We start from the raw sequence: 14,297 nt of genomic DNA on the forward strand, positions 1-14,297 counted from the left end.
ACATAAGGTATTACCACAGTATTTTCTTTTGTTTTAAAACATCAACTCCTGCTTCAAGACCTAAGACACAGAGCAACTGAGACCCTTAGGCATTATGGCAGTATTAGTCTATAAAAAACAAAAGCCCAAACAAGGAAAAGGAGAGAACTTTTCCTGCAATCACCTTTCAGGATGTGAAATGAACAGACCAAATGTCCAATCTGTAAGGGAAATAACCTCCCCCACATCTTCTAGTGGTATTTAAAACAGTCTCATAATTTCTTTAAGATTTACTGATAATGCTCATCATTTAAAGCTGACAAATAGCATAGGGCATCTCACGTATTTCTGATATATGGTTTCTATCTGTACAGGTCGTATGTTTTCTACTGTCAGAGTAGATAAGGTTGCTATCACTAATGCACTCTCATTACTGATTTTAATAATTGTTATTTCAAACTGCAGCCACATGCATCACAGGATGCTATGACAATTAACATCAGTGGATGTTAATGTTAACTTAATTTCCTTGTAAGTGAGGTGAGGGTCTCTGAGCAGAGCTGTTAACTCTGCCATATTTTTGACTTGCAGATCTCACTAGAATAATCTGTTTGTCTGCCACTTTCCTTGGAAATGCAGCTCATTCTACAGAGATTATGGTACATGTGCTGCAATGCTGAAGGCACAGATGATGGCTAAAAGAATATTCAGTGATCTGCAGAACTCCAACTAGACATCTAAGGATTGCCAGCGTAGGACGTCGTCCTTTTCACATATACATTACGTACAAACATCCTTACCATCTATTTTAGATAACAGGCATTTTTCCCTCATCTTGATGCACAGATAAACCAGAATTCTGTGAAATTTGGATGTTTCAACCTAACAGTGAACAAACTATGACCTACTTTATGCACACACTACTGTATAATACAACTGGTTTGTGACAGAAGCTTATGAAAGGTTTATACACCCACACTCTTTGTTTAAACCATAAGAATGATGAGAATTACATTTAGTAATTTAAACAGTTGAAAACAGTAATGAAAAAAGACACAAACAATAAGAAGATGAAAATCCATTAAAGAAAATATATTGGAATAACTTATTAGCAAGGGCTTAGAGTAATATATATATTTATAGAAAACAGTTTCACCCTCACCTCCCAGTGAAATGCCAAAGAAGCCTGAACATGAAACTGGAGCTGCCAGCAATCTTTCTGAAATAAGACCTGACTTTCAAAGAGACCGTCCTTTATGAAAAATGTGTATAATTTTAGCCTCTTACTATTGGAAGTCAACATGCAGGCACCTATTAGCAAAACCTTTCACTTCAGGAAATGTTCAGTCACTCATCATAGGGAGGTAAAAAAAAGATATATTAAAAAAAAAAAAACAACTAACAAAAGGAAGCAAAACAAAACTGGAACATTGTGCCCATTTACATGCCTGCTTCTCACGAATCTGAAATGCAACTGCCAGATCACACATAGAACATAAAAAGGACATAGAACAGAAACAGGACATTCCTATTTCTCCAAAGCCCCCAAAAGAAGCTGCAAATCACTTACTCTTGCCACAAGGACATTTGCTGTAGCTCCATGCATTGCAGCCACCAGGCAGGAGTGCAGCAGAGGGCAGGTGGTGCTTGAGCAGCCCCGGCTCTGGGCCCAGGGCTTCGTTCTGGCCCAGGGCCTCTCTGAAGTGCCAGGCACATGCAGCCACACTGGCTGCATTCAGTGCCTAGAGAACAAACTACTTCAGAGAATGTGTTTATCCACTTAGGTTCAGACTAGGGAAGCATAAGACTCCCAGCTAGCAACAGGCAGCAATGGAGATGACAAAAAGGACTGGAAGATCTCTAGCAGTATTTGCTTATGTAATGCACCACGCTTCCTAATATTTTGACAGAAAGTTTAAGCATTCATTTCAAAATATCTGGATGGCATTTTTACAATTCAAGGTGTACAAAGAGGGAAGCACTGACTGACATCCATTAAACTGCACGAACAACTGAGATGAACGCGTGAGTCTGGGAGAGTGCAAAACATGCAGAATTCCTGCGCTGGGGACTGCATTGCCTATGCCTCTCCAGCCATCCTGCACATTGCCCAGGGAGAGGCAGGCACAGAAACGCACCCAGGCAAGGAGGAAGATCCTGGACTGAGAGAAAAGTCCAGAACGAAGGCAACCAGCGCATCTTCAGCAGGAGATGATCGCTGCAGCTCTTCCAGGTAAGTAGCTGAGATGAAAAAAGAGAGGTGAAAACAGCCATAAGTTGGCTGGAACCAGGGCCCTCCAGAAAGCACGTGGGGAATTACAGGCAGAAGGCACCTTGGGCAGAGAGCTGGAATGCCAGATGTACTGGGAGCTTCACCAGCACTGCACTGACAGCCCTCTTATCTCTGATGCGTTTCCTGCTTGGAAAACAGGTAAGTTCTATAAAGCCATGGAATGTAAACTCTCACATAAACTAAAAGGAATGAAAAAAAACAAAAAAAAAAAGAGTACAAAAAAAAAAAAAGAGTTACAATGAAAAAGATGTCCAATACCTAAGGGAAGTTAGGGGCAAGTAACTTGCGTATTCTGCAGTTTGTCCTTCACTAATCTGTAAGTCTCATTTTGAGCCCGCACTAACGGCTCATGGTCTTTCTTCCCCTGCCTCCTTGTTTTATTCTTCTCAATCAAATTAGTCTCAAGTCTAGTTTTGCTGCAGGAAAATTTGGAGGTTTTATTTCTTAACTGAGAACAGCCTTTTCTTCAGCGTTTAAACACATCTCATAGTTAGCACAGAGATATAAAATTGTTTTAGTACACCTGAATTAAAAAAATAAGAGTTTTCAATACCAATGGTCTCATTTTTTCACTATTATCTTGAAAAAAGTTGAAAGAAAAAATATTGCAAAGCCCGTGAAGAATTTCTCCCCTCTTTTAAAACAGAAAAACAAACAAAATGTATCTCTATAAACACTGAACAAACACCAAATAGCAATTGTCTTCTTTTCCACTACAAATTATTATTAAAAGTTGCACAGTGATGGGTAAAAGTACAACTTTGGTACTGGAAGATTCGTTCGGCCTTGTGCTGGCTGGTAACTGACTAAGCACAGTTCAGAAGATCGAATATTTTGTAGCTTATCTAAATTGCCATCTTTATTTTTTTTCTCAAACATTCCCAATGTAGTTTCAGAAATTGAAGTGACTGTCATCTTTATAACTTTTCAAAGGCATTTGAGTTCAGGGTGTGGACCAATAAAGCAGAATCTACATCATGAGCCTTATGACTTTTATCGCTACATTCTCAGCTGTTAGTGCCAAGATTAAACTTTCAGAAACATCTCAAGCATCTCAAATTAGACTTGGTGAAAAACACCACGTCCTCAGCTACAGGCACTGCTTTGTTCTTGGATCTCCTTCCACTTTTTAAAAAGAAATTTCAATGTCTTTTGCGCTACTGATAACTTATACTTCTAATTTTAAACTGAAAGCAACTACATACCTGGTCCCATTGAAAATCATTCTGAATATAGCACTTTTGTTTGGGAAAGAAACAATGGAATGCCTGTAAATACAGTGATTTTTTTTTTTAAGATTAAAATTGCTTTAGTTGCACAGTGACAGCAAGAAGCCTTTCAATTTGTACATCACAGCTGGAACCAAAATCATCAGAACAAGAACCTGCAACGTGTCAGATATTAACAGATATTTTCATGTATCTTAAAAGTGTGGAACCATGGAATATGGGGAAGTCTCCACTTATGGGGAAGTTTGCACTTACAAGAACTCCATAATGAAATGAATTAAAAATTCTCAGTTAAAAGAGGGCTGATAAAATCATAAAAAAAATAAAAAAAATTGTTGAGTACCATGCTTAAGCATGACTACATTTCAACCTCCCTCGATCAAAGTGGAAAAAAAGTAAGGAAGGAGTACCCTGACATGTCGAAACGATGAATTCCTTACATTTTACTGAGCTGAATTTTCATAAACAAACTATAGAGGTGCAGTTTTTAAGAGATCCATTATCTACTCAGACCTTGTCTTCTGCTAATCCAACATTACCACTTATGGTACATTTTAAAATATATATATTTTTAAAGCCTACTGTAATATGTGCTACTTAGGAGCATAAAATTCTTCTGATATTTTGTTTGGGAAATTGTTCGGTCTGCAAACATGTATGCAATTATAACTTCATGTACAGACTTGTTAGTATCTGTTAGAGTCCATGACTATATTCCCATGCTTGTTTACGTAATGAGTTCCAAGAAGTTTCATCAGGCAGAACTTTTCTTTCTGGGCACTGAATTTAACATTTTTCCCTTCCTCTGTTCTGTTTCAATGTAATATCATTATTTATTGAGATAAAATTGTGATACAGCCATCCTTCTCAAGTATGCAGACCAGACTTTCCCTCTTCAACTTAACTTGGAAAACCTACTCAGTTTTCAAATCCTTCTTCATAATTCAGGTGGAGACATATCACAGCTGCAGGAGTGACCACATTTCCTTGCTTCTTGACAGTATGCATCTGTTCCTGCTTTAGCACAACACATGCTCCTAAAATAAGCAGCCTATTCTCCCCTTTATCTGCAGCCTCATTCATGTTTCCAAGGATTTTCCAGTGAAATAACACCTACACTCTGAGTTCTTCCAGCATGCTGCTGGTTGCATCCACCCATGGCAAAAGATCCTTTCTTTTAAAGAACTATTCTTAAAAGCTCCCATCACAGGCGAGTAATAACTTCCACTGCCAAAGGAGAAATATAGCTTGAAAATGGTGTGTAAAGGAATGTTCCCTCCTGTGACTCGAAATCATCCCTCTCCACCTGCTATAAAGATCACTTTTTTTCTCAGTGTGGTTTAACTATGTTTTCCACACACAGTGTTCATTCACTGTAACTTGCAAAGCTAAGGCTATGGTGGCCTCTAGGAACAGGTAGCTAGCAGAGTCACCAGGAAAGAAAAAAATAAGAGAAGCCTCAAGCTCATTTGCTATTCATTGATAACTTCCAGAGGTTGTTTTTTATTAGTAGTACAAGGGCTGCTCCAAAAGCACTGCCTCCTATATCATTACCCTGGCCCACGACATCAGAGATGGATGTTGGTGGGATGGCAGCAGAGGCTGAACCTCCCCACCAACACTCCATTACATTGTGTGGCCGTGTGACAGATGGCAGCAGAGGGGCACTCTGACAGAACGGAGTTGACATGGAAGTGCAGATGAAGCAAAGGGGTGTCACTGAATTCCTCCATGTGGAAAAATGGCACCCACTGACATTCACTGACTCTTGCTGAATGTTGATGGAGACCCAGCAGTGGCTGCTGGCACAGTGAGGGGCGGGTGCTGCGTTTCTGCAGTGGTGACAGTGACAGTGGGGCACCTCTGCTGGTGCAGATCTGTACGAGTGTGGCATGGAGCTGTTGTTCATCGGTGGTGAAAATGCACAGCTAGTGGTGGTGACTGCATTGAAAAATAGTGTTTTGTAGCCGAGATTTGCTCTTTCTTTTGGTGTTATTGTGCTCTTAGTATCTGTTGTCATTTCCATGGAAATAAGTAGGAGGCATTACTTTCGGAGTGACCTACATACTCTATGTTGAAGAAAATAATTTTTAAAACTTCTGTAAACATTCTAGAACAAATTTATCCCATTAACTATGCTAAACCAGTGGAGCTATACAGGGAAGAATTCTGATTCTCCCTACCAGTCTAAAGCTGTGCACCACTAAAATGAGTTCTGAGTGCTATGCTTCCCTCTAGATGTTCAGTCTGTAAGTAGAAACTGTCAAAAGTACATTCACACCTTATATATAGATCATTTTGTGGAATGTAATTTTACAGCAGTGAAGCAGTATAGCAAACAATGCTATAGCATTATGACCTTAGGTAAGGCTGAAAGAAATACACCAAGAGATGCTTTTAAATGTGTTTTGAAGTAGGGGGAGAGTCAGTGGTTTACATGAGGTTACTTTACACCCTGGCCCAGCACACCAAGCAGACATACCACATAGGGTATGGTTTCACATGACACTGTAGGCACAGCACAGATTAGCTGATCTAAAAAGCGAGCTGCCATCTCAAGTGGGCGGCTTTGCTCCACTCATTACTGGGGCACCAGTTCCCCTGCACTGGATCTAGGGGCTGTGTCATACTGGGCTTATCCAGCAGAAAACAAATGCGGAGGGCCACAGTGCAGAACACAGAGCGGTCCTTGGGCAGATTGGGCAGCTGGAGCAGCTCACTACAAAACCCTCAGCACAAGAGCCAAGGTTGGTAGAAACCTCAGCCAAGGAAGCACAAGGACTACCTTTTTGGTAGGCGAGTTGTTGGGCACCTCAGCTGCCTAACACAGATTACAATTTGGCCCCTACTTAAAAACAAACAAACAGACAAAAATACTCAAAAGCTGTTTTGTTCTGGCTATGTTCTTATAAAAATGAAGACTTCACAATTTGTTCCAATTATGATGAACGTGTTTATGCACTTTCTGAAAAGAGGAAAGTAAATTAAGAATGCCTTTGAACTTGTTAATTACAATACAGTCGCCTTTCTAACTTCCTTTTGGCATCCTTTTCCAGCACCACACTTCTTTCAGCACCAACATTATATTTGCCCAAAACATGCCCATGAAATTAGGTATATGTAGCATTGTGCTGTGAGCCGTACCACAGCAGAATCTGACTGCTAGCTCGCATTTTGGCTGATATTTTCACAGGGAGGTATGCTGATCTTTCTAGTAGTGTCAATAGAATCACATTACTGCTTGAGTCAGCATTTTCTAAAAGCTATTTGGCAGCTCACCATTCATCCCCTACAGTTAGATTCAACACTATTTACAGTGTCTAATAAATAGGGTTTGAGTCATCTACAAATTTAAGAGAGATTTCATTGTTATCCTTGATGTAGCTAACTTTTTAACACAATGATCTGTCAGTTTTAAACTGTTTTTCTTTTGTTCTTAATGGTTTATTTGTGACATCTGAGCTTTTGGAAATAACAAATTCTTTGTCCTGCTTGATGCAAGGAGCTCAGTGGTTTAATTAAAGGGGAGATTTCACAGTAACTCAGTTAAACCAAATGCGTAGAAAGATGAGCTTAAGAAGCAGTTGTGTTGCACTATTCATTACTGCATAAGTGCTCGAATTTCCCTTCAGTGCAAAGTCAGCTGGGTGAGACCACACCACAGACGAAGGCAGTGGAAACCAACTTTGTTGACTTTACAGTGAAATGAGGTTTAACAACATTAATAAACAGCAGAGTAGTAATAGCAGAAATACGAGCATCTGGAACACTAACATAATTAATTATGGCATCACAGCTGAGATTGATAATGAAAACCCCTGGACAGTAACTTCTTAAAGTGGTACAGCTGTTTCCAAACAGCCATCTGTCTGTGCCCCGAGGCTATTTTATGTAATGGATACTCTTACATTAATTTAGCAGGGCTCAGTCGTATAATTACAGAAACAAGTTGATAATATTGAAAGCTTACGTGATATAAGCAATATAAACTTGCACTGGTTGAAGAAAAATATTGAAAAGGAACGGTTTTACAACATACTTTAAAGTGGTGGAACAGCTTCATCCTAGTGTCCTAAAATAATTAATTTGAAGACAGGAAATCTCTATGAGGATGATTAAAAGGAAATTCTTTTTTCCTTTGGAAACAATTGGTAAAGAAGGCAAAGGAACTCTTATCACTACGTGATTCTCCAAAACAACATGAGTGTAGTTTACAGAAAAATTTCTTCAGAGATGGGAGTTCGTTGAATGAATTTAACAGCTGAATGGCACGGTCCCTTCCCCCCTCAGCCCCGACTCTTCTTGCTCACATCATTTTCAGAATGGTTTCATCCTGTCCTCTGGAAGCGTACTTCAAACTTCAGCTTTAAAACTTTTTATGCATGAAGACTGTAAGCTGTGATCATACAGACATCTAATATCTTATACACTCTTTCTCACAGCATCGTGTTGGAAATATACTATGGAAAGGCCTTTTCCGAGTTTGTTTCCCAGAATTAAGTGGGAGACTTACATAATGGTAACTCCCACTGGTACCACAGACAGAGGAAATTTTTAAAAAGCCCTTGGTGAGATGATGTAAATGCAAACAAACTGAAAACAGAATCCAAAGCACAAACTCAAACTGGAATAATTTAGAATGAATGAGCGAGCCTGCTAGGTCAACCTCCCTCATCACCTTCAGTAATGCAATTTCTGAACAATTAGCACAGACAAAACTAGACATGTATTACAAAGAGAAAAATGTGGCTTTTATTTTTTAGATCTATAATGAGATTAATTTTACCATAGTAAATTTGAATCCACTGTTTTCTGATCTTCAGAACATTTATTTATGCTTAACATTTTTTTTTGTTTTTTTTTTTTCTAACCTAATCTCTTAGTAGTCCATAGTAAATGGGCCATACAATCCCACAAAGACTTGAAGAAAAACTTGGTCACTGCAAAAATTGACTTTACACAGTTAGATCTGCTGGAAGACAAGAAAATACTCAATGTTCTAAACATTTAATAGTGCAGTGAAGCTTTGAATAGAAAGTCCTGTGTATAGCACAGCGCAGATATAGAAAAGTGTGCCAGCTTGTAACACCTTGCATTGTACATAGTTTGCTCTGAAAGTAATGCCTCCTATTTATTTCCATGGAAAAAAAAAACAGATACAAAAAGCAAAATTATGCTATTTGGTTGAGCAAGTTCTCAGCTACAAACACCATTTTTCAGCGCAATTGCCACCACAAGCCATGCATTTTCACCAGCGATGAACAACAGCTGCATGCCACACTCATAAAAATCTGCACCAGCAGTGGTGCCCCACTGTTGCTGTCATCAGTGCTGAAATGCACTGCCAGCATGGAGACCACGGTTTGGTCTCCATAAACATTCAGCAAAATGTTGATGAATGTCAGTGGGTGCCATTTTTTCTGCAAGGAGAAATTCAGTGACACCCCTTTGCTTCATCCGCGCTTCCATGTCAGACTCCGTTCTGTCAGAGTGCTCCTCTGCTCCCATCTGTAACTGGGCAACAAAATGTAATGGGATATTGGTGGGAAGGTTCAATCTCTGCTGCCATCCCACCAACATCCATCTCTGATGTCATATGCCAGTGTAATGAAATAGGAAGCATTATTCTCAGAGCAGCCCTCATATATTACTATAACAGCAAGGCAGGCCATGATAGGAGGCCATGACACATCAAGGTTTTGAAAACAATGTCTTTTGAAAAAATAATTATTTTACGACAGCTTTGATTTTAACTTTCCTTTTTTTCTTTTTGCACGTTTTCTTGCACGCACATTCTCTTGGCTAACACTTAACTGTCATTATGATTTTAAAAATGCTCCCAGTGAGGCTTCTGCCAGCTGGAATCACGCTCAGCCTTCCCAGCTGAAATACAATGTGCTTTCATTGCAGTCATTGCTGTTTGTGCAGGTATGTGGCACCGCTTTTGGGGCTGCCATTCAGTGCTGTCTCTGTTTGGTATGGGCCTGCCTTTCCACGTACCTGAATACCCACTCAGAGAAATCTGCTCCTACTTCACTGGCAGCAGCACTGGTATCAATGCAGGCCAGTCATTCCTTTGCTAAGAACTCTGAACACTGGAAGCTAACACTGGGTGGATGTCATCCTCTGTGCACAGAACACTGACTTGTTCTGCAATCAGAATTGTATGAGTAGGTTTCTCCACTGCACACTTCCCAGTGGACGGAGTTTTCAATACACGCATTCTAAATCTTTCAATATCACAACAAAAGCAGCCTGCAACAGACACATTTTATTAAGCAGCATGATGCAGCTGAAACTAGCCCCCAGCTCACGTTTTCCCTAGAGATCACGAAGAACAGCTGCCTGGGCAGAAAAAGTACCACCAAGAGGAAACTGCTCTCCTTGCTCTTGCAAGTTTGCAAACCATGGAACTATCTGTCCTGTAGCTGCCAGCGCTGTCCGCATCTGTCATTACAGGGAGAGCAGCAGGACTGGAGACAGACCTCCCTCTGTGTGAGGGCTCTGTGCAGTGCAGGTGGGCCAGGTTACCCAGCCCCTGGGGTGGTGGCTGCAGGACCAGAACATAACTCTGCACAGCTGTTATGTGAGAGTGGGTTCAAATACTGCTCCACTTTACACAACAGAGGAGAAACTGTGTTACAAAAGCACCCTGTAGTAAGGTATTTACTGGAAAGACTTGTTCTATAACTACTGAACCTTCTGTCCATTAGAAATATAGTTCAATTATCCTATTCTCATTGCAGAATTAGTTGGTGCTCTGCACGCCCTTCAACACACTCAACAGCTCACAGTTAGCACAACTGCAACATTACCCTGAGAGGACCTCTTCAAAACTGGTGCTACCCAACAGATGACCAAGTATAAATAGGAAATCATCGAACAGATGTTGAAGGAATCAAAGTACTGTCAGAGGAGAAGTTTGTTATCAGTCAGTAAGTGCTCCATGTTTCCTTTGTGTTTGCTGGTATTATGCAAATGTAGCCCCTCTGGAATTACCAGCATTTCACATCAGAAAAACCTAGCCCTGGTTTAAAACATTATTATTAACCCAAGTGCCTACTACATTTATTTTGTGTGAAGGAAAAAAAGCCATTAAAATATGGAAAGCTGAAAACAGTGGGGTATTTTGTGATTCCAATTGTTACAACAATTGCTATTAGTGACAGATTTTTCCTTCACCTTTGGGAAAAAAAACTTTCTATAGAAGATTTCAAGCAGAGGGAAATGTTTAGGACTTTCTTGCCATCCTTCACCCTGATCTACTTGGGACTGGACAGATAGACTGGATGCACAATAAAACTGAAAGAATAATTGCAGTGCATTAGGCTAATGACCTAACTGCTCTTAATGCCATTGGCATTTACAGAGCATGAACAGTTTTATAATTAAACTACTTGATAGAGAAGTTTTGTCGTATCATTTATTAAAAAGCAGGAGAATTTTGAAATTAGCAATAGCCACAAAGGAGTTGATGACTAAAGTTACTGAAGAATTGCAAGGCTCTCATCATGTACAATAAGCCCTGGCTGCTACAGCGGTGACATTAATAAGTACTCTTTATGTACAGACATTCTTACTGTCGTTTCTAAAACAAAGCCTGCTGTGAGAACGTCAAGCACTTAACTTCAGAATAGCCTACTTCATATCTGCGCATGAGTACACTAACTGCACTTAAGTAAGAAGAGTTAGGTTGCATACAAAATAATGAAAGAAACAACACTTTGAATGAAGCCACAGCAGGACAAATTCCATGTCTCAGCTTAGACTCTAAATGTCTAGAAATTGGACACGTGGCTCAAAAAGGTTAATTAATAAAGCACCGACAAGGTATATAGATGCAGCAAAGAGAAACAGCTCCAAATAGTGACTATAAATATTCAGTGCTTGAGTGCAAAGCTGCCTAGTTCATTTGACAGCACTGAGACCAGTGGTGTCCAATTATGATGAAGCTGCCTAATCCCAGCTGTGCATCAGCAATTTTCTATCACTTGAAATCCAGAGTTGGAGATTTTTCTAGATAGTTGGTATCTAACTGACCAGTACCCGTGATTTTTAAAAGCTTTCACAGAAACCTGATTCTAAACTCCCTTAACCCTGAAGGGATTCAAAGATAAGCCTCCTTTTCCAGCGAAGTGCCATGAAATCCAGGCTCAGAATCAGGACACTGATGGATGCCTTCTTGCATACAGAGCTTCAGAAATCTAACATGACTTGCCCCCAGCCATTAGCTTCTGCCGATCACCTGGAAGTTAGCACTTCCTCAGCTGTGAACAGGAACCAGCTATGATGAGAATACCATCTCACATTCTGCTCAGTTTAACCAAGCTGTGGGCTGTTGGGAAGGGATTATCCCTCTCTGTCCCCAGTTCTCTTTCTGTTCTGGTTCATACAGCAATAATGTGGCAACATTACAGAAAAATAACCTGCCCCACAGATAACCTCAGCAGATCCAAACCCACAGTGCAGTTACACAGTCATTGAAATTTCTGCCAGAGATATTTTGTGATGAGCCTTTTTGGCAGCCAGTAGTTTGATCCAACTGTGTGTAACTGCATCCTGAATAACTTACATGGTTGTGGGCAAAGACTGGTGGCAGGGCCATCAGAACAAAGGACCACAATGGTGACTGGTAAAGCAGAAGTTTCCCCCTCATCAGCTCATGAGCAATACAGCTGAATGAACTACTACCTCTGTCTATTGACAGGCAGCTCACATCCCTACGTGGATCTCATCTGAGACCAGACAACAGAAGCTGATAAAGAGCTGGAGAATCCTCCTGTGTTAGTAGACAAATAGCAGGCAGAGAGACCAGGCAAAGAGTGATCATAATTATACCACTGTGTCTGAATAATGAAAGAATAATTTTGTCCCTGTCAGAAAGGCCTTGTCCAAAATCAGACAAAAAATGTTCTGAAAGCAACATGGCCTCATTTTCTTTGGCAATTACGAAGGCTGCTCTGAAAATAATGCCTCTTCATTATGTTGGCTCACAATGTCACGGGCAGATGTTGGTGGGATGGCAGTAGAGGCTGAACCTTCCCACCAGTATACCATTACATTTTGTTGCCCAGTTACAGATGGCAGCAGAGGGACACTGACAGAATGGAGTCTGACATGGAAGTGCAGATGAAGCGAAGTGGTGTCACTGAATTCCTCCATGTGGAAAAAATGGCACCGACTGACACAGGACATTATGAATGTTGATGGAGACCCAGCAGTGGGTGGGTGCTGCATTTCTGCAGTGGTGACAGTGACAGTGGGGCACCTCTGCTGGTGCAGATCTGTATGAGCGTGGCATGCAGCTCTTGTTCATATACAGCTAACAAAAATGTATAGCTAATGGTGGTCACTGTGTTAAAAAGCAGTGTTTTGTAGCTGAGGATTTGCTCTATTAACAGTGTTATTGTGCTCTTTGTATCTATTTTAGTTTCCACTGAAAAAAATAGGAGGTATTACCTATCAAGCACTACATATATATTGGATTGTTAGGGTTTGTTTTCTTTTTTTAGAACACTACAGGACAACTTCTGTTATAAATAACATAGGAAAATGCCAGTAGAACATTTGCCGGATAGAAATTCTGCAGTTCAGAAAAACTGTACTACAACCTGTCTGGTAAAAATCAGCATTTCAGTGTTTTGCAGCTGGTAGAAGTCTGATACTAGGCAATACTGTGCCACCACATTATCATAGTTCTGTGAAGTTACTGAGCTTTGGCTCTGTATTGTACTTTTCATTGCCACTTTTAGCTATACTAGTAACTAAGTTAAATAGTGATTGTAAAGAAATAGCCAGGCACTTCCACCAGACATTGCCTTCTCTTGTCACTCATCATTAGTGTTCTTCTGTGCATCATTTCTTAATACAAATTAAAGTATAAAAATTAAATATTAAATGTAAAAAAATCATTACAATAAGCAATTTAATTCACCTACCTTTGGCTTCCTGCTTAGCCCAGAATTCTTCTACTCTTTGAAAGATGATTTTTTCATCTCTCAACTGCTTTTGCCACTGACGCAGCTCTTGTACTTCCCTATCACAGCGGACCTGGAAAAGGAAAACAGAAAATGCAACTAACATTACACATGCATGTTACCCAAGGTCATAAGCCTTTGCTTTTCACACTGGGCTGTGGCCGTGCAAATACGTGGCATCCATCCTTTTTGCAGGGCATGATATAAAGCATGATCCCAGAGGTTTACAGCTTTCAACTTACACAGAACTAAAACCCACATAATTGACAAACACCACTGAAAACATAAATATGCCAATTAAGGGATCATTTTGATTACCAAGGACTCCTGAGACTGTGACTGCAGTGAGATGCCAATTCTTCGAGTTAATTAAAATTTAAAGCATTATACTGAAGGGTATTAGTGCCTTTAGAAAACCACAACGCTATAAAACCAACCCATTGATCAACACAATAGAATAGAAGAGGCACATGAAGGGTCATACAGCAGGAAATTTATTCCAGCAAACTGATTCACACCTGCTACCAGCTGCAATCCTAGCCATACCATTTTCACAAACAGAAGAGCCATTAATCTCTTATTTAAAGTAATTGGAATGCATTACATGATGTCTATTCTTTGGCAATCACTCCTATGAAAAGCCTAATTCTACTTCCATGTAGAATGACAATAGCCACAGGCTTTATCTCTGTTTAAGTTGAATTCCTCTATTATTGCTTTTGTGCTGGTATAGATCCTACTAACATAAGAAATAATTCAGCTTTTACCAGTCCTGAACTTGCCCTAAACTATACTTGATTAAATAGCAGTATGTTGCCC

General features: G+C 40.0%; 1 protein-coding gene across 5 annotated transcripts in view; it reads right to left on the reverse strand.

Annotated features, from left to right (window-relative positions):
- The window catches only part of IQCK (IQ motif containing K), a 56,120-nt gene that overhangs the window by 13,853 nt on the left and 27,970 nt on the right, over positions 1 to 14,297 (reverse strand). For all 5 annotated transcript variants that reach the window (XR_002443280.1, XM_021412156.1, XM_021412152.1 and 2 more), the window contains exon 8: positions 13,440 to 13,551. Coding sequence is in view for 4 of the 5 variants with exons in the window: in XM_021412156.1 (XP_021267831.1) it covers positions 13,440 to 13,551 (112 nt within the window). In the remaining variant the exon portion in view is untranslated. The remainder of the gene's footprint in view (positions 1 to 13,439; positions 13,552 to 14,297) is intronic.

The sequence above is a fragment of the Numida meleagris genome, chromosome 13, assembly GCF_002078875.1.
Source record: "Numida meleagris isolate 19003 breed g44 Domestic line chromosome 13, NumMel1.0, whole genome shotgun sequence".
Lineage (NCBI taxonomy): Eukaryota > Metazoa > Chordata > Aves > Galliformes > Numididae > Numida > Numida meleagris.